This window comes from Mercenaria mercenaria, chromosome 5 (genome assembly GCF_021730395.1).
Source record: "Mercenaria mercenaria strain notata chromosome 5, MADL_Memer_1, whole genome shotgun sequence".
Lineage (NCBI taxonomy): Eukaryota > Metazoa > Mollusca > Bivalvia > Venerida > Veneridae > Mercenaria > Mercenaria mercenaria.
In genome coordinates, this window is record NC_069365.1 from 94,018,207 (window position 1) to 94,037,144 (window position 18,938).

The 18,938-nt window shown below is 34.1% G+C and overlaps 1 protein-coding gene across 1 annotated transcript; it reads left to right on the plus strand.

The window, feature by feature from the left end:
* Window positions 1-4,636: 4,636 nt before the first annotated feature.
* On the plus strand, window positions 4,637-18,593 carry LOC123557976 (ER membrane protein complex subunit 7-like). Its single transcript, XM_045349818.2, has 4 exons — window positions 4,637-4,867; window positions 12,227-12,485; window positions 13,745-13,825; window positions 16,869-18,593. The coding sequence occupies exons 1-4, from the start codon at window positions 4,671-4,673 to the stop codon at window positions 16,995-16,997; spliced, it is 666 nt and encodes a 221-aa protein (XP_045205753.2). The 5' UTR covers window positions 4,637-4,670; the 3' UTR covers window positions 16,998-18,593.
* The last annotated feature ends 345 nt before the right edge of the window (window positions 18,594-18,938 follow it).

Genomic DNA, 18,938 nt, shown 5'->3' on the forward strand with positions numbered 1-18,938 from the left:
TTTATTTTCTTCTTCATGTTTTGTGAGATTAAGCTATTTGATTAATCGAGCCGAGACTTGGTCTCAGCATTTATACCAGGTCAGACAGTAGATAACTTTATTATTGAACGAAACATACATACAATGCATTATGTAAGTATGAGTAAGTATTGTCTTAGTAAGATTGTTTCCCATTCAATAATCATAATTACGAGGCAAAAGTAAAGTTGATTTTGACATTTTTTTCGCCGTATTAAAAACATTGAATTTGAAAAATCGCAACGCTAATAATTCTGTCTCGATTTACTGTAAAAAAATCATTTGTCTTGCGAACAACCCTGTGTAATCTCTTCCTAAATAACTTGAATCTGTAAAACATCATTGGAAAGCACTTATTACACCAAACGGGAAGTTACTACTCAACGTTACACATGTAAAGTAGTCCAAAATGTAGTTCCATGCCGTTGATGAAATCTGGTATATTGGCTCATATAAGGATTTGGTAGTTATATTTTTGGTTTAGTGTTAGTGCTTATTGTATAGAGAAAAGAACTAGACAATTTTCATTGTAAATTTCTAGGTTTTAGTTTTATTCATTTAGAAAATGTTTACATACGCTTATTGCTAAACGGTAATTTTATAGGAGCATTTTCAGATTAAAGAACAGATTATTTTCTTATATGTAACATAATATCTCCAATTTTTTGTTTTCATTTTTGGTAAGAAGACATGTTATACTAAATGACTATATTTAGATATTATATCATTGAAATTCTCTATTATACTGAAATGAGGTCTCAATATTTCAATAAAGAAGGAACTGAATTGGCAAAGTGTATGCAGGAAAACAATTTACTAACGGCAACATTAACTCTTGTAAAAACCTCATATTGATCTTACAGCAATATATGGAAAATATACTGTCTTCATCTGCGCCGTTGACCAACAGAATAGCCAGTAACTAGTAGGAGGTAAGATGCTCTAATACAAATGTGTACTTAAACACGAGTATATCTGTGTATAGGTTTGTGTGTAGGTGTAAAGTTTGAGCTTGCGGAAAGCTTTACAATTCTCAAAACGCAATCACATATACAGCACAAAGCCATATAGAAGCCAAATATGTACCATTATGTTATCCATGTTTTTGCGGCAAAGTCTGAGCAAATAAATACGAGGACAAACATCCAACAGGTAAAGGCACATTCAAAGAACGCTGCTCATTCAGCACTCCACATGGAAATATTGACACCATTGTAATCTTCAGTAATTTCCTCACTCTGGAAGAGTGTACTCGCGATTTGGCATGTGCAAATGTATACTCGTGCATAGCACAAACGAGTGCAATAATTACACAGAAATAAAAATATAGGCACAAACAAATATCAAGAAAGAACACAGTAAATCCGCGCCTTCGACGGCCAGTGGCAAAAACACCCCGGGGACCAGTTTCCCCTACCATGTTCATATATTGCAAGACAGTGATAAACCTATTCCCGCCAGGTTAATCCGTTGCAAACGTAGATACCGCTAAAACCTAAGACATGAAACTGAACTCGTAAATTTAGTATGTCTAAGATATTTTCACAGGTATTGGTCCTCGATTTGTCAGGTGTACAGATACTTTAATTGAAGCGCGCTGAGAACAGTTTGGAGAAAATTGCTCAGTTTTTGATTCCCTGTATTCCCTTAGCAAAATGCTCATGTCACAGATTTCATCATTGAAAATCATTGGGACACATACCCTCGGCATTCAGAAAAGAATTGTTGGCTTTGGACAAGTAGGAATTTTGTGCTGCATCTCACTTATATGAACAGAACATGTACACACAAGCTCGACAGGATACTATTCAGCCAAAGAACAAGAAGGAAGTACTGAAGACAATGAGAGCAGTGCAGGTAATAGAGATTCAAACCAAGCCGAACAGTATGAAATGAATTGTCACAAGAAAAATATTTCAGCCCCTACCGGGAATCGAATCCGAGATTTCTCGAACCTAAGGCGGACAGCTCATATAGCATGGCAGTATAGGTGCATCCTTATACTATACCCTACTACACTAACAAGCTATATTATACCAGTTTATTTAGTTCAGCCCATTTCTTTCTCGTTTAGGGCAAAGCCATTATTTTATCTGGGGACCATACATCGCCTTTCATGGAATTGCACTCTGTGCATTATTGAAGATTCCATGTGCACCGCCGTATGAGTACATGTGTGGATGTCTCTAAATTATATCCTAGTACTAACAGGTGTAAATGTTGAGTTCTGCTCAACCCGGGGCTAGAGGGCGTGGACGGTAGCTAGCGTTCCCACTCTCGTCCGCGAACATGCTCAATTCAACCGAGCCTGCAACATTTTCGTTTGTGTCGCGTTGGACGGCCTGTGGCTTCCACGTTTTTATTTCATAACATTAAATTACTCTGTAGTACTGAATATTTAATTATATATTAAAATAAAATGAAAGAGGGAGGCCGCTGATATTGAAAATAAATTTACCTACAGTGTTGACAAGTATATAACACTAAAATCTATTTTATTTTAATTTAGATATATAAAATATCCAGATAAAAGGTGAATGTGTGTGGTATATTATAGTATAAGGTACACTCGTACAGCCTTGCTGTATGAGCTTGTTTTTAGTGACATGGTAGAGTGTCGGCCTTAGGTGCGAAAGGTCCTGCGTTCGCTCCATGGTCAGAAACGAATAAAAAATCTCTGTTAAGGTAGTAATAAGCAAACCAGCTCTCATACCTGACTTCATCTCAGTGTTGTTATATTTTCTGGTCCTTCGGGATCATTGATTTCAACTCATTTAGATTCGAAGATTGAATACTGCTTAAGCCGGTGCTAGGGGGCGTGGGCGGTGTTGCTTTTTCCATTACTGTCCATGAACAGACTAAATCAAACCGAGTCTGCAATTTTCACTATTTGCCTTGTTCTCGGTGCTTCCGAGGGATCTACTTTCCAGATTTTATTTGCACATTTTTTGAATAATACAATTAACTAATGAATTGTTCCAGACAGATTAAAACAAGTTCATGTTACGCCAGTTTTTATGAAGAGTGATTTATTATTAAAGTCAAATTATAGACCAGTCAGCATGTTGCCTGTGCACTAAAAAGTTATATCTCTATAACTTAACAATTCCTTCCAATTCAGTTTTGACACATTTCTTTGTGCTTTCAGGTTCTTTGCCAGACGACTCTTTTGAAACTTCCTGAAGACTGGTAAACAGCTCTTGACTCTAATGAATATGCTGCCGCCATTTTGATAGACCCATCAAAAGCATTTGACTGCCTGCTTCATTACATTTTCGTTAGTAAACTTGAATGTCTAGTTATCTTTCAGATATGAAACAACAGATTAAAACTAGTAACATTGTAAGTACTTGGGCTGAAACAGATAAGAGAGTGCCTCAAGGTTCTATTCTTGGGACCAAATTTTGATGAACTCCTTACAACTTTACAAACAGAAAGTGATACTTTAATTGACAGGTTCGGATTCAACTGTATAAACATGCAGGCCAACCCGGATAAGTTCCAGGCAATAGCTGTTGGTAAAAAACTCGAAAACGATTCTTTTTAAAATCAGCAGTTCCGCTATTGAATGCGAAGATGTTGTGAAATCACTGGGTGTTGAAATTGACTTTAGTTTAAATTTTGACTCAATAACAATATTTGTAAAAAGGCTGCTCAACAAATAAATATTTCAAATTTTAATTTTTGTCCATTGTCTTGGCATTTCTGTTCAGTCAGTAATACTTAAAAAAAAGAACCAAAAACGTGCTTTGAGATCTGTACATGATTATGATAGCTCTTATAAAAACCTACTGCTTAAGGCCAAATTACCATCCGTACACTTAAGAAGAACTAGAATAATAGCCATTATATGATAGAAACTTTTTAAATTTTTGAATGAAATGGCCCCTACTGCGCTGTCAGATTAAGTAGTGAAAAAAGATACCAGATATAACTTTAGATATTCTTATATTCTATAGGTCTCTCATGTTAAGACAACAACATATGGTAAGAACTCATTGCGTTATGCAGCACCGGTTCTGTGGAAGTTCGTTTTAATTGTTGTATATTAGTAGTCAGTTCATTCTTGCTGACTCAAAATAAAACGTATTGCATTGTCAGTTTGTTACATTAGCGCCCAACGTAAATAACTTACGAGCAGATATGAATGGACAATTTAAGTTTGAACGTCCTACAGAGGTTCAAACCCGGGGACGATTTCTGAATTAGATGGGATGTTTATAGTAGGGTACAGTATAAGTTAGTCCAACTCATGACGTAATTATCACATTCATTCCATTTCAATCTGTGGTGTGAAAGGTCCCGGGTTTGATTCCCGGTCAGGACTGAAGTATTTTCTGTTCATGACATATGTACCTAGTTTGTATTAAATTATGTACTTGAGACGTGTTGCACATTTCATTAGCCCCTCTCATGAACAGACTTAGACTGAGTCTGCTATAATTCTTCTATTCTTCTTCCTTGCATTTTTCATTGCTTCCGAAGATTTTTTCACATATTTTATTGGACGCATTAACATGTACATGGTTAGTACATGTTACCGCAACGAAAACGTTACGGTATCTGACGGAATATATTCCTTTATCGCTATTCTCACGCAGTAAAAAAAAATATTTTAACGCCAACTTGTCACTTCCGGAAAGAAAAAAAGAATGAATTGGTATAATTTAAGAATTTTCCCTGTTTTTCTTCTTTTCATAAGCAAGGTTCTTACAGAAATAGTTGAATCAGAAACAGGAGATGTGTTCAAAATTGAAGGTCGGGTTGAAGTGGTTTCAACAACGGAAAAGGACTGGATAGCAAATACCCAAGTTGTGGTCGACGGAGGGGACTATGTTGCTCATTTGAGGTGAGAGCTAAGGCTGAACAAAGCAATAAAGCTTTTAACGATGTTTGATAAAATCTGTATCAGTACCCATAATCGACCAGTCAAGGCTGAGTCCAAATAATAAATTTACAGCCTATATAGGACGAATTCCAGACAGTTCCCCCCCAAGACTATTCCCCCTCTGACAATTCCCCCCCTGACGATTCCCCCCAAACTGGGGGGGGGGGGGGAATTGTCACCTTATTTAATTTATATTATTTTTTCTTTATACTGATGTAAAAATATCTTTTTTTTTACTATTTTGTTCTAAGGTGACCTTTTTATTATTCTACATGAAAAAATTATTATTCTTTGACCTGGTAACTAACAGTTCATTGGATAATTATATTTATATCCTTTATTCTATTAACTACATATTTTGTAGTTAGACATTGTGAAAATATTCTTAGGACGGGCGTCGGAAGGTGTTTGATATTGGGGCCGCAAAAGGTGGGGTAGGTACTGGAGGGAGATACCTCCCACCCATAATGGGGGTACGGGGAGGCTCCCTGAAAAATTTTTGTTCTGGTACATTTTAGGGGTATTGACTCCAGTATTTTCTTACCATTTACATAATGTTACAAAATTAAGAAATGATTTAAAAAGTTTTTCATGATGAAAACATGTGAAATCAGAGAATACGTACCTCATCATAGTGAAGCCAAGCACTGAACATTGAATGAGCACTGTTCAGGATTTTTTATTCCAAAAGTGCATTTTGCAAATTTGAAATTTGAAATTTAGTGGTTGGTTAGGAGTATCCATTATGAGTATTATAAAAGATATGACGTAAGTTAAACTTCACTTCTTATTTTGTTTGAAATATCAATTTTTGAGTAAAAATAATTTATGCAATTAATTCCTTACATATTAGCGGTGTGATAAATCTTAATACTTAATTACCTCTTCCATAAAAAAAACATGACAATTAATTTTCTACATTAATTCCTTTAGATCTTAGCGGCAGGGTATATTATGTGGCATCATTTTTAAGTGTATTGACTCTATATTGTGTTGCTTCTTTAATAAACTTAGCTATCTTAAGAAGCAGCTTAGCATTTTTCGAAGACATTGAATTATTATTATTTTTCTGAATAGTGGGCCATTGTGTATTACCAAGGTTCTTCTTTCTAATATCTGTATATTGAGTGTAGGACAAAATCCCCTGCAGATTTTTTTGCACTTATTAAAGAACAAAATTCAGCCAAAAGACTCAAAAAGAGATTTATGTTAACTGTGCCATTGGTTAACTGTATCCATTATTTTAACTAATGTAGATATTTTCAGGACACAAATATCGCATAAAATATGAGAACGCCAGAAAATATTGCCAAAGATTAATGAGTGCCAGGTCAGTACTTACGGACAATTATAACTCACAGGACCACTGCATCTGCTTTATTTGATTTTATTTATATGTAGAATATGATAAATACTTCCATCTTATAGAAGGATTATTTACACATGAAACAGGAAATAGTACTTGTATAAAATAAATCTCAAACCTTTTTGGAATATTTTATTCCAGAAAAAAACCTTAAAATGTATAATAATTAAGGGATACATACAAACAAATCATTGTTCCTTTGACTTCGCAATTCGATTGAAAGGTGCTGATTACCAGAATCGCGTAATAACATTATTGCAATAAACAAATTTAATCAAAATGGTAACCAGTCAATCTTTCACACCTCTTGATTGAATTACCAGCTGTAAAACAGTAATCAAAGCTGACATTGATCAATCAATTATGATATTGTTGTTGTTACATTTTAATTGTGTTCTATGTGTTAGGATTATGATATTTATAAACAATATAACAATTTGTCCATGTATAATGACAATTATCAGTATTACTAACTTTGTGTGATACTTTTGATGAAGCACTTGATGGAAATTGTGATAAACCAAAATTAGATAATGCCAATCAACTTCTTCTTGTAAGAAATTTATCAAAACCTGTATTGTAAGGGTATAGTACTTTTTATCCAGAGAAAATACTATTACTCCATGCTTTCTGGAATGAAAGCAAACCAACACATGTAACATCCTTAATAAATTTCATGGTGAATTCCAAGGACGTTTCAACTTGTAAAATTGTATTGATATTTCATCATTTTTTTAATTCATGTTTGCAGCTTCGTTTTTTATCAAGTTTTTCATATTAATGTTTAAAGTGGTATTATTGGCTTTTATTAACATAACTGTAATCTTTTTAGTTTTCCCCAATTAATATGATTAAGATAGTTTTATTGTCCAACATCGGGAAACTCGGAAAACATGAAAGAACATTATGGTTACTTAAAGATTATCTCTCATGTAATTAGATATTTGATTCAATTTTTATTCTAGTATAGTAATATATAAACTACTTACATAAAAACAGAAAGAATGTAAAATAATTATGTATATAAAACACTAATGAAAATGCTATAAACTAGCTAGCTATTATCCAAAGTAGTACAACTTCAAATAGAAATAAGCATTATTTTGACGATCAGACAACCTTATCAAATGTAAATATTTCTTACTTCTTTTTATATATGTCGTAGCATAAAGGTTAATTCTCTATAGATAAATACAAAAATTAACTTAATTGCTTTAAGTGTATTTAAGTTCTAAGCACTTTTATGATTTCCACGTTCCCAAAAATGCCACATTTTCACATAGAAAAATATACTATTTTGACGATCAGATTACCTTACTAAATGTAAATATTTTCTTCTTTTTTTTACATACATCTTTGCATAGAGGTTCCATTATAGGTACCGTTAACAAATAAATAAATTGCTTTAAAAATAATTAAGTTCTCAGCCATGTGCGGGATGTCGATCCTGCGCTAATAGAAAATCTGGAAATTACTCTGATAATATGCATATCTGCCATAAACCATGCTAACTTTTACATTGTTTAACAATTACAGACTGATATTGCAAATCTTGGTTTTAAAAATGTGTCATAAATTTATTTCAAAATCATTAAATTCCTGGGAGTCGGTCACCTGGTTTCAATACCTGCAATGTGATACAATATGCAATAAAACTCAAACATGCGTGAAGGTGTGATTTCCTTCGGATAGCCACATCGTCCTCTCTATTCTTTTTATAACTAAAGTATTTTACTTCATTCGATCACACGCAGTCATTTTATACCGAATATAGAACATAAAGGAGACTTACGTACATAACAGACTGAATTGCCACACACTTACCACATTTCACCATATCGCTTTTCTTATCATCATATTGAAAAAGCGCAATTCTTTTTACCGACTTGAGCATATCTCTTGACACGGCCAAGATTAAAAATAAAACAAAAAAAGCAGAATTAAAAGACGAACTTACAGATCTTTTATACTTATATAATTGTTTAATGTTTTATAGTGAGATAAATAGAATGAATAACTAATAAAATTCCTCAAAATGTGAACGAAATTTTACATTTTGTAGGTGTGCAAGATGTGTGTCCTGCGCTAATAGAAGTCTGAAAATTACTCCAATAACTTGAATATCTTTTATAAAGCATTTTAACTTTTACTTCGTTTTTCGATTACAATGATCTAAAAATGTAGCAGGGTTAGATGCTTACTTTTTTTCTAACAATCCTGGCGGGATTCCTCCTTACAAATTCAGCTGTCCCTCCCTGATTTCAGGAATCCCTCCCATTTTCAGTGAACAATCGATAAAATCACTGGCTTTTTAATGGCTGGTTCCGTAACGCCATCGATAAATTTCCACATGACTTTTTGACAGGTAAACAAATAATCGCGAAAATACAGGACAACCGAAAGCGAGGCTACATGGTAAAACCCCGTACCCGGACCGTACCGTACATGTTAGATTGGTACCCGCTGTCTCTTCTGTGATTTCACACTATATATTTTATAGGACGCGGAACCAGTCTACGTACATGTATGTATTCGAGAGTAAACATCCGGACTGTGGTTAGAACAGATGTCTACTTCGAAAATCGTTTCAAAGCAAGGTTTTTCTGTCATTTTGGTATTTTTGATAAGTTTTTTAGCTATATTGAACTGAAAACTTACTGTCCTGACGGGACAGCCAGCTTCCAAGTTCAGGAGGCCCTCCGCTAAAATAGGTGTCCTCGGGATCGCGGGACTGCGTTAAGATCGAACCCTGTGTAGCTTTTGAAAATCTGAATATAATGTTTCATCCGTAGCCTGCGCGGGATGTTGTTCCTGTGCTAATAGCAATTTCTGAACTGACGTTGATCTTTCAAACATATTTCAGTTCTAAAAGATACTATTTATGTAACTTCATAAAAATATTTTCGGAGTAGAAAAAAAAAATAGAAAGAAGCGTGATTTCCGTCATAACGAGAAAAACCCTATAGTTTTAGTCTGTAATCGTAAATCAAAGTAAAAGTTAATATGATTTATAAAAGATATTCAAGTTATCAGAGTAATTTCCAGATTTATTATTAGCGCAGACACACATCTTGCGCAGATAAAAAATGTAATATTTCGTTCTCGTTATGACAGAAATCACTCTTTTTCTATTCATTTTTCTACAGTATTCATTTAAAAGTTACATAAATAGTATGTTTTATGAATGAAATATATCTGAAATACAGTGTAATTTCAAACTTTGCTATTAGCGCAGGACCGACCTGCCTCACAAGTTACAGGTGTAACATTATAGATCCATTTTGATTTGTAAAAAAACCCTATAGTTTTAATCTGTAATCGTAAATCAAAGTAAAAGTTAATATGATTTATAAAAGATATTCAAGTTATCAGAGTAATTTCCAGATTTATTATTAGCGCAGACACACATCTTGCGCAGATAAAAAATGTAATATTTCGTTCTCGTTATGACAGAAATCACTCCTTTTCTATTCATTTTTCTACAGTATTCATTTGAAAGTTACATAAATAGTATGTTTTATGAATGAAATATATCTGAAATACAGTGTAATTTCAAACTTTGCTATTAGCGCAGGACCGACCTGCCACACAAGTTACAGGTGTAACATTATAGATCCATTTTGATTTGTAAAAAAAACCTATAGTTTTAGTCTGTAATCAAAGGCCTACTCTGTATTCAATCGATTTTGTACTATAAAATAATAATAATAATAATATAGATAAGATCTGTAAGAATTTTCTTTTAATTCTGTGACTTTTTTATTTCATCTTTTATCTTAGACATGTTGAGAGATATGCTCCCGTTGGTAGAAAGAATATTATTGGGAAATTTCAAGATATTTCAATATAATAAAAACGATATTTTGCTAAGTGTGTGCTCGGGTGAAGTAGAAAATTTTAAAAATAGCCTAAAACACACCAGGGGACGACGTGTGCAAGCTGGAGGAAATCACACCTTCACGCATGTTTGGGTTTTATTGCATCTTGTATAAGATTGGAGGTATTGAAACCTGGTGACCAACTGCCGTGAATTTACTGATGTAGAAACAAATTTATGACACCTAATTTAAGTACCGAGATATTCAGCATTTGACATCTATATTTATTAATAAATTGACCAACTGCATGATTTATCAAACACGAAATGCAAATTTCTGATATATAAAGTTACATTTGTTATTTGCGCTGCACATTTGGTAAATCGGGCAGGTTAAATTTATCCTGCGCAACGATTGGTAAATCGTTGCGCATATAACCAACGTACAAAAATTTGTTATATGCGCTGCGCGTTTGGTAAATAGCGCAGATTGGTTATTTGCGCTCAACATCACTACATTCTTTCTCTTTATGATTTTGACGTGCAAAATGTCTACGTCACTGGAAGGGATTCGACGGTAATGGAAGATAGATGGAAGATAGTCCAAATAATTGGTCATGACATAGGGCGTTTCGTGACAGCGTGATTACTTGAGTCATTTCCAAACTTATTCTGTATATTTCTGTTTGGACAGCCCCAATAAAATCAGTTCGGAACGTTTTCTGGTACATCATTACTACATGTACAATGTATTTATAATGATTACATCTCTGCTAATGAATAAAGCCTTAGATTTAAGAAAGTGGCAAGTGGTCCGGTAACCACACCTCTAGACCTGGAGTCAGGCTAGATGTCCCGTAATCAACTTGAATGCTGAGAATTTTATTTACAAAGAGCTAGGAGACTATACTTTCTTTAAAGACGGGAGATGATTTCAAAAATTTGTTTTCATAGTTTTCTTATTGTTTTAAATACATGGTAAGTCACAGGAAACAGAAGTATTTATAAAAAAAAAAACACAATCGCAAATCCGACAAATAATTAACAGCAATTATTTGTACGCCATATTCTGAAGCTTTTATTGTTTTTCTTGTTTTTTCTTCTCGGGACTGATTAATTAAAATAATAAACTTATTTTTTTCTTTCGTATTTAAGACATAGGCTGTGCTCATGAATTGTTGACTTTGTTTTACTGTTTGAGTAAATAGACAACGGTAAGACCGGAGTCTAACAATATGCATGTACTATTTAATATGAACTGTATTACCAGTATATAAGGTAATTGCTGGTAAAAGTTATAATTAGTTATCATAATGTTACCTAATTTACGTTTATTTTTGTACATATTTTATGTATAATTAGCTCTCACTCGTGTTTGATGCATGCTGCCAGGTGGGCATGGTCACTTTTCTTCTCTGAATCAATAATAGCTAGAGCCTTGATATTTGGCATGTAAAATCAGATAAATTTGTAATGTCTACCATAATTGTTCAAATTATTGCCCTAGGATCAAAAGTGTGTGTGACATGTATGACATGTATATAATATTTGAAATAATGCACGGAGGGGCACCTGGGGTCTTCCTCCACCATAAATTTGATTAAAGCTGGAAAGTCGTCATATGACCTATCATATGTTGGTGTGACGTTAAATCCAACCAAAAAAGAGAAGAAAAAAAATGCATATGATATAGTCTAACATAAAAGAAACCTAACTATAATACTTGTAAACACACTTGAAGCCTTGTACACAGGTTAGCGCTTTAGTGTCATTGACCCTCTTGTTTATTGTTTTGGCATTTTTGAAATTGTTTAGAAACAGAAATTCATATTTTAATGTTCATAATATGACCAAACTTCAGTATGAAAGAAAAACAATTTTTTAGCCAAAATCTGGAGGTCATTGCCTTTAAGTGTAATGCTAACAATTATAGTTCTTGATGTAACAATCTCATGTCTGATGTTTTACATACTAACTTTTTAGTGTTACCCTTAAGAAACATTTTTAGACCCAAGTTATTATAATTTGAAATATAAGAAAATGTATGTTTTTCCTGGAATAACATACCAGTTAATGTTTATTGTAATATAGTTACAATGTATTCAGTATAAATTCATATGTTTTTATTATTTTTCAGAGGTGACGGAAGTTTTGTGCTGAATGGTCTCCCGTCAGGTACCTATGTCGTAGAAGTTCTAAACCCTACATATCTCTTTGAAGCCACAAGAGTGGATATTACTTCCAAAGGAAAGATGCGGGCAAGGAGAGTAAACTATTTACAACCATCTGTAGTCAAAACGATGCATTATCCATTGGAATTTAGAGACAGAAGGAAGGCAAATTATTTCCAGAAGAGAGAGCAGTGGAAAATAACAGATTTTCTGATGAATCCAATGGTAAGATAAAGAGTTTTGTTACAGATTTCTATCACGCGATTTCAATGAAAATGAGATTGGGTCTCTGTGGCCAAACAGTTAAGGTTGCTGACTTCGGATCAGTTGTCCCTCACTGCTGTTGGTTCAGAATCTCACTTATGCTGAAGAAGTCTTTGATACTCAGCGTCACTGAAAAGTTACCACCCTAATGGCCCTTATATTTTAAAACTCGCATTGGACTGTGTTAAAAGCATAACACCACTACATTTTTGACGCAACTGAGACGTCACTGGTGTAAAGATTTGTCAAATTCGATTAACTCCATTTGAGGCACGGGCTGCACGTGCAAAATGACTTTTTCCAGCAATGTCGAAATTCAAAATTCTATCGCAAATCATTCATCACACTTGAAAGTTAGTCGACAGACTAAAAGGAATACGTTAAAAAAAACAGAATATCCTTGCTAAGAATGCCACATTCAAGGCACAATCAATGCCATTAGGCCATTGGCATGGTTGACGCCTAACTTCCATGTCGTGAAATTGCACGTCGTATGTGGTGTTCACACCTGACAGTCATGAAATGGGTTAGGAGACATAATCAGACAGGGTCTATGGGTAATAGACAGTGCACAGGCCATGAAAAAGTGACGTCGATATTGTATAAAAAAGTAAAGACGTATATATTAAGTGGTAACTTTTCAATGACGCCGAGTATATAAAAGAAGCTTTCCAGCTGGAAAGTAAATGTTTGACCTAACATTTTGATAATTTGATGGTAAACCAAACAAAAACAAAACCAAATGATAAAAAAGAAGAAAATTATGTTGTGTGCTGTATAAAATGTTAGTAACTTTGGGATTTTGAACAGCTTTTTGTTGCATGTGAAGTAGAGTATGGACTAAGATTAAATTTGTGTAGCTGAGACACACACAATTTTGTCTAAAGTTATCTAACAAATAACTTACACTAAATGAGCTCACAGTCAGCGCTTTATTTGCAATTTCTGTCAGTATTAAGGCTTCTGTCATATACAGTATTACCATGGAAAAAGTTGATAAGAGTATACTTACTAAATTTTCCCCTTTATGTTCTTAGCTTGCCAAGTTAGGTACCCTATTCTCAAAAAGAAATGTATATTGAACTTTTAAGAACTATACATGAATACTTACTATGATATTGGTACCCTGTTCTCAAAAAGAAATGTATATTGAACTTTTAAGAACTATACATGAATACTTACTATGATATGATATAAGTTGCATGTACAATGTATTGCAGGTATTGACAATGGTATTACCGTTGGTGTTGATAATGATTTTACCCAAAATGATGAATGCTGCGGATCCAGAAGCACAAAAGGTATGATTAGATTTAAATTTATATAAGGATTGACTTGTGAACCTTGATTCTACTTTTGGGTCATTTTAGTTGAACATATTTACTGACCTACTTCTAGCCAACAGATTACCGGCTGACCAAGTAAAACCTCTTCTGTTCATGAAGAGTTAAGTTTAGCTTTCCTTCTCTTAGGCAGTTGACAGCTTCTGATTTCAACAAAGTTCACAAAGTAACATTCATTGTACATGACATGTATTTAAATTATATATTAGTAAATTTACACATCTGAGGATACTGGCAGCACTAAAAACTATTTCTTATGTATGTTTCATTATAGGTGTCTCTTAATGTATAGCAAATTATGAGAACCTTTGAATGTGCCGCCCCGATAGCCTAGTGGTAGAGCGTCCGCTTCGGGTGTGGGCGGTTGTGGGTTTGATCCAGGGTCACGTCATACCAAAGACCTGCTTGGCGCTTAACACTAAAAGGGAAACTGGCCTCTTCTCTCATACCCTCGTGGCGATGGATTTCATCAGGAATGAGGTGTCAAGAGTGGTTAATATAAGTTGTAGAACTTCCTTCAAAATCAACCTAAAATGAATTTCGTATAAACTAATGTTAGAAAACCTGGGTGGGGTTTATTCATACATTGCAAGGGATTTGTTTCTCTGTCTGTCGTGCACCTTTTAGCAGTGTAGTTTCTTCTAAATAACTTAAGATTTTTTTTTACTTATTTTTTCATCTTCAAATTTAAACATATTGCTTATAGGTTGACCACTATTGATTTTGTTGAGTTTATTTGGTCAAACATCAAATTGACTTTTAAAACAAACAATTTTTCCTCTCAGTGTCTTGAGAAGGCCTTGACCTACGATTCTCAAAATTGGCTTATTGACATATTGCTTCTGGGCAGTGTATGACCTCCTCTGATTTTGAATACACCGAGTCAAAAGTGAAGATCCTTGGCTGTTGGTACAAAAAGCACATTCAGATGGACCTGCTTGATTTTGAGTTTTGTAAGTCAAAGGTCCTGGCCATAGTCATGCTAAGAGGGCAGTCATTACCTCTATATCTGCTGAATCCCTTAATAGCAACCCTGATAAGCCCTTAAGGGTTTTATTCAACACAGATTCAGAGCTGTCTTCTGGCACATAATACTATGCACAGCTTTTTAATGACACCAAGAAAAGTTGTTTTTTTTAGCTCACCTGTCACAAAGTGACAAGGTGAGCTTTTGTGATCGCGTGGCGTCCGTCGTCCGTCCGTCCGTGCGTGCGTGCGTTCGTGCGTAAACTTTTGCTTGTGACCACTCTAGAGGTCACATTTTTCATGGGATCTTTATGAAAGTTGGTCAGAATGTTCATCTTGATGATATCTAGGTCAAGTTCGAAACTGGGTCACGTGCGGTCAAAAACTAGGTCAGTAGGTCTAAAAATAGAAAAACCTTGTGACCTCTCTAGAGGCCATATTTTTCATGAGATCTTCATGAAAATTGGTCAGAATGTTCACCTTGATGATATCTAGGTCAAGTTCGAAACTGGGTCACGTGGGGTCAAAAACTAGGTCAGTAGGTCTAAAAATAGAAAAACCTTGTGACCTCTCTAGAGGCCATATTTCTCAATGGATCTTCATGAAAATTAGTCAGAATGTTCACCTTGATGATATCTAGGTCAAGTTCGAAACTGGGTCACGTGCGGTCAAAAACTAGGTCAGTAGGTCTAAAAATAGAAAAACCTTGTGACCTCTCTAGAGGCCATATTTCTCAATGGATTTTCATGAAAATTGGTCAGAATGTTCACCTTGATGATATCTAGGTCAAGTTCGAAACTGGGTCATGTGGGGTCAAAAACTAGGTCAGTAGGTCTAAAAATAGAAAAACCTTGTGACCTCTCTAGAGGCCATATTTCTCAATGGATCTTCATGAAAATTAGTCAGAATGTTCACCTTGATCATATCTAGGTCAGATTCAGAAGTGGGTCAGGTGCCTTCAAAAACTAGGTCATTAGGTCAAATAATAGAAAAACCTTGTGACCTCTCTAGAGGTCATATTTTTCAATGGATCTTCATGAAAATTGGTCAGAATTTTTTATCTTGATGATATCTAGGTCACATGTGCTCAAAAACTAGGTCACTGTGTCAAATAATAGAAATAACGACGTCGTACTCAGTTCAACACTGGGTCATGTGGGGATAGGTGAGCGATTCAGGACCATCATGGTCCTCTTGTTTAAAGATAATTGAGCCGTGCCATGAGAAAACCAACACAGTGGCTTTGCGACCAGCATGGATCCAGACCAGCCTGCGCATCCATGCAGTTTGGTCAGGATCCATGTTGTTTGCTAACAGTTTCTCTAATTCCAATAGGCTTTGAAAGCAAACAGCATGGATCCTGACCAGACTGCGCGGATGCGCAGGCTGGTCTGGATCCATGATGGTCGCAAAGCCATGTTGGTTTTCTCATGACGTGGCTCATATCAAATTTTAATATAGATTATCATCATTTCAACATTTACAGTGTATTCAGTTATGTAAATGGTCAGGTAACATAGCATGATTTCTTTATCTAGACTAACTTGTGTGCCAAGTACATGTACATGTAAAAGATACATTTCCCACATGAGTCAGAGGTGGAAAGCAAATGACTTGGGAGGCCTTTGGTTATCTACTGTCAAATTGTCACAAAGTACTGGGTACATTCGGCTGGGATCAGGATTGAACTCTAGGCTGTCTAAATGGAAATCTTGTCTACTGGCTGAACATAAAGATACATGTTCTATTTTAAATAATTTGTTTTGACTGAGAAACATATGTGATATATTTTAATTCCTGTGATAATTGTAAAGAAGTAGAGGCCTCCCATGGTTCCCTTGTTGAACAGTGATATGATGAAATTCTGATATGTGGGAATGTTAATTCAAGGGAAATAATTCATTTTCAGTTTGAAATTGCATGCAGATTACACATTCCTTGAATGACTTACTATTTTAGAATTTTGCATGTAAATTGTCTCTCAGTTTATCAGATTAAATTGCATTGTCTCAACTCTTTCTTCCAATTATTTCAGGAGATGCAGTCTCAGATGAAAGCTTTAAATGATAAGTCCAGTTTACCTGATATGTCGGAAATGTTGGCTGGCTGGCTTGGGGGTGGGAGCTCATCAAAATCAGGTTCCAAACAGAAACAGAGAAGATAGCAGTGCAATATTTTATGTGTGTTTTTAATGTGAAGTCCATTCTGTGTAATTGTGTTGTTTTTATATCAGTGTTCAATTCCTTTTGAATAATAAGAGTGTGGTTTTGATGGAGTTTTGGCTTGTGTTTGAAAATTAGTTTTAGACCTTGATATAATTGATATCAAGTCAAATAGAAACAAATATTATGAATTCTAATTCAGTGTTGTTTTATGAACATGAGAAAAAAAAGATACAGGTCTAATTTTTTTTAACATTTAGACATTTCAATAAAAGAATGTCCATTCACCTTAAACATTGTTTTCTGTAGGCTTTAAAAGTTAAGATTTTGTTTCATTTTTCAATCTGTTGATGAACTTGATGTTACATTTTATAAAATCTTTGAATTATTCCAAGTTTGAATTATATTTTGAATATGAAATTATGAAGTTGAAGTTACTGCAAAAACAAATTATGTAAAGGATGTTGGTTTAAACATATGTTATTCATCTATATACAGCTACATGAAACAAATATTGTACACAACAAAAATAAGTAGGATTAAGCTGAAAGCAAAGGTTGTTGAAAATGGAAATAAATGATTTTGTAGCTTGGTCACACTGGCTCAGAATTGTGTGGAGTCACTTTCAGTGCAAAATTAATTAATTAGATTTTTACCTGATGTTATAGATAAAATAGTCACGTTCTAAGAGTAAGCTAAGTTCATGAAATCTTAGCAAATGGCTCAGTTGGCGGATGGCAGTGCGAGCCAGTGTGTAGCCAAAGAAATTGTTTCTGCAAAATAATAGAATGAAAATGAGTAAAGCTTTTTAATATTCACTTGCATTTTTGTATATTATGTCATATTGTGATATTTAAGCAGAGAGTCTTATGTGAGAATATATGCATTTTTTGGAAGATGATATTTACTTTGTCAAGCAAATGCAGCATGTATGCAGACTCGGGTCAAATTGTTTTGAGATTGATACAAGATTCGCTATAGCTTATACATCAAGCAATTAACCTAGAGGATCATTGAGCAAGGTACCACTACATTAAGAAGTTGTTTGGTTCAAACAAAGTGGGGTCAAATGGCCTTTCAGATGATACCAGCATGTAATTCAATTGTTGCTTTAATAGTGACCATTTTTCTGGCACTAATTCTTTCCAATTCTTTTGATATTTTTACTCACTTATCAGATGATTGTATATATTGTAAAATGTATTATTATTTTGTTTCCTTTGAAGTCAGAAGAACATTTGAACAGTACTTGATTAAGATGAAATTCAGTTCTAGGGTAAAGCTTTTAAAGTATGTGCAAAGTTGTAAATTGTAATGTTTTTACTATTTAGATAAATGAAGGAATTTTTTAATTACTTCAATTTATAAACTTAATTGAAGTTAAAGAAGGTCTTTTTCTTGCTCAATTTGCTAGTTTCCTGATTTCATTCGATGGGAAGGTAGGGAATAAGGTGAGTTCTTAATATTGAATAAGAGTAGTTTCCCTTGCATTGATAGTCTGTAAGTTATTTTTACATCTGTTGAACATGTTTTAAATGTCACAGTGAAAAAAAAAAAGAAAAGAAATTCATATAATAAAAAATATTCCAAAATTGTTAGCAATGTTATACATTTTTTTACCAGCCAGGCTTTATGCTGCTATTGATATTTTAATGTGATAAAGCAAGACCTATAAGTTATATGCTATAGGGACTATTTTGTCAGACTTAAAAATATGGAATCTTAAAGAAACTGTTCCGTGGTATAAAATTTTACAAGTATTTAAATGTTTATAAAACTGAGCTTGGTGGCCAGTATGCCAATGCGGCCTTGCTGCTGGTCAGTTTGAACTCTTTCTAGGAGTACAAGGCATATTTGCCATACATTGTTCATGGCAAACTTAAAATTGGCAGCTTTTTTTGTAGGAATATCTGTAAAAATCTTATGTCAATACATTTGTACCA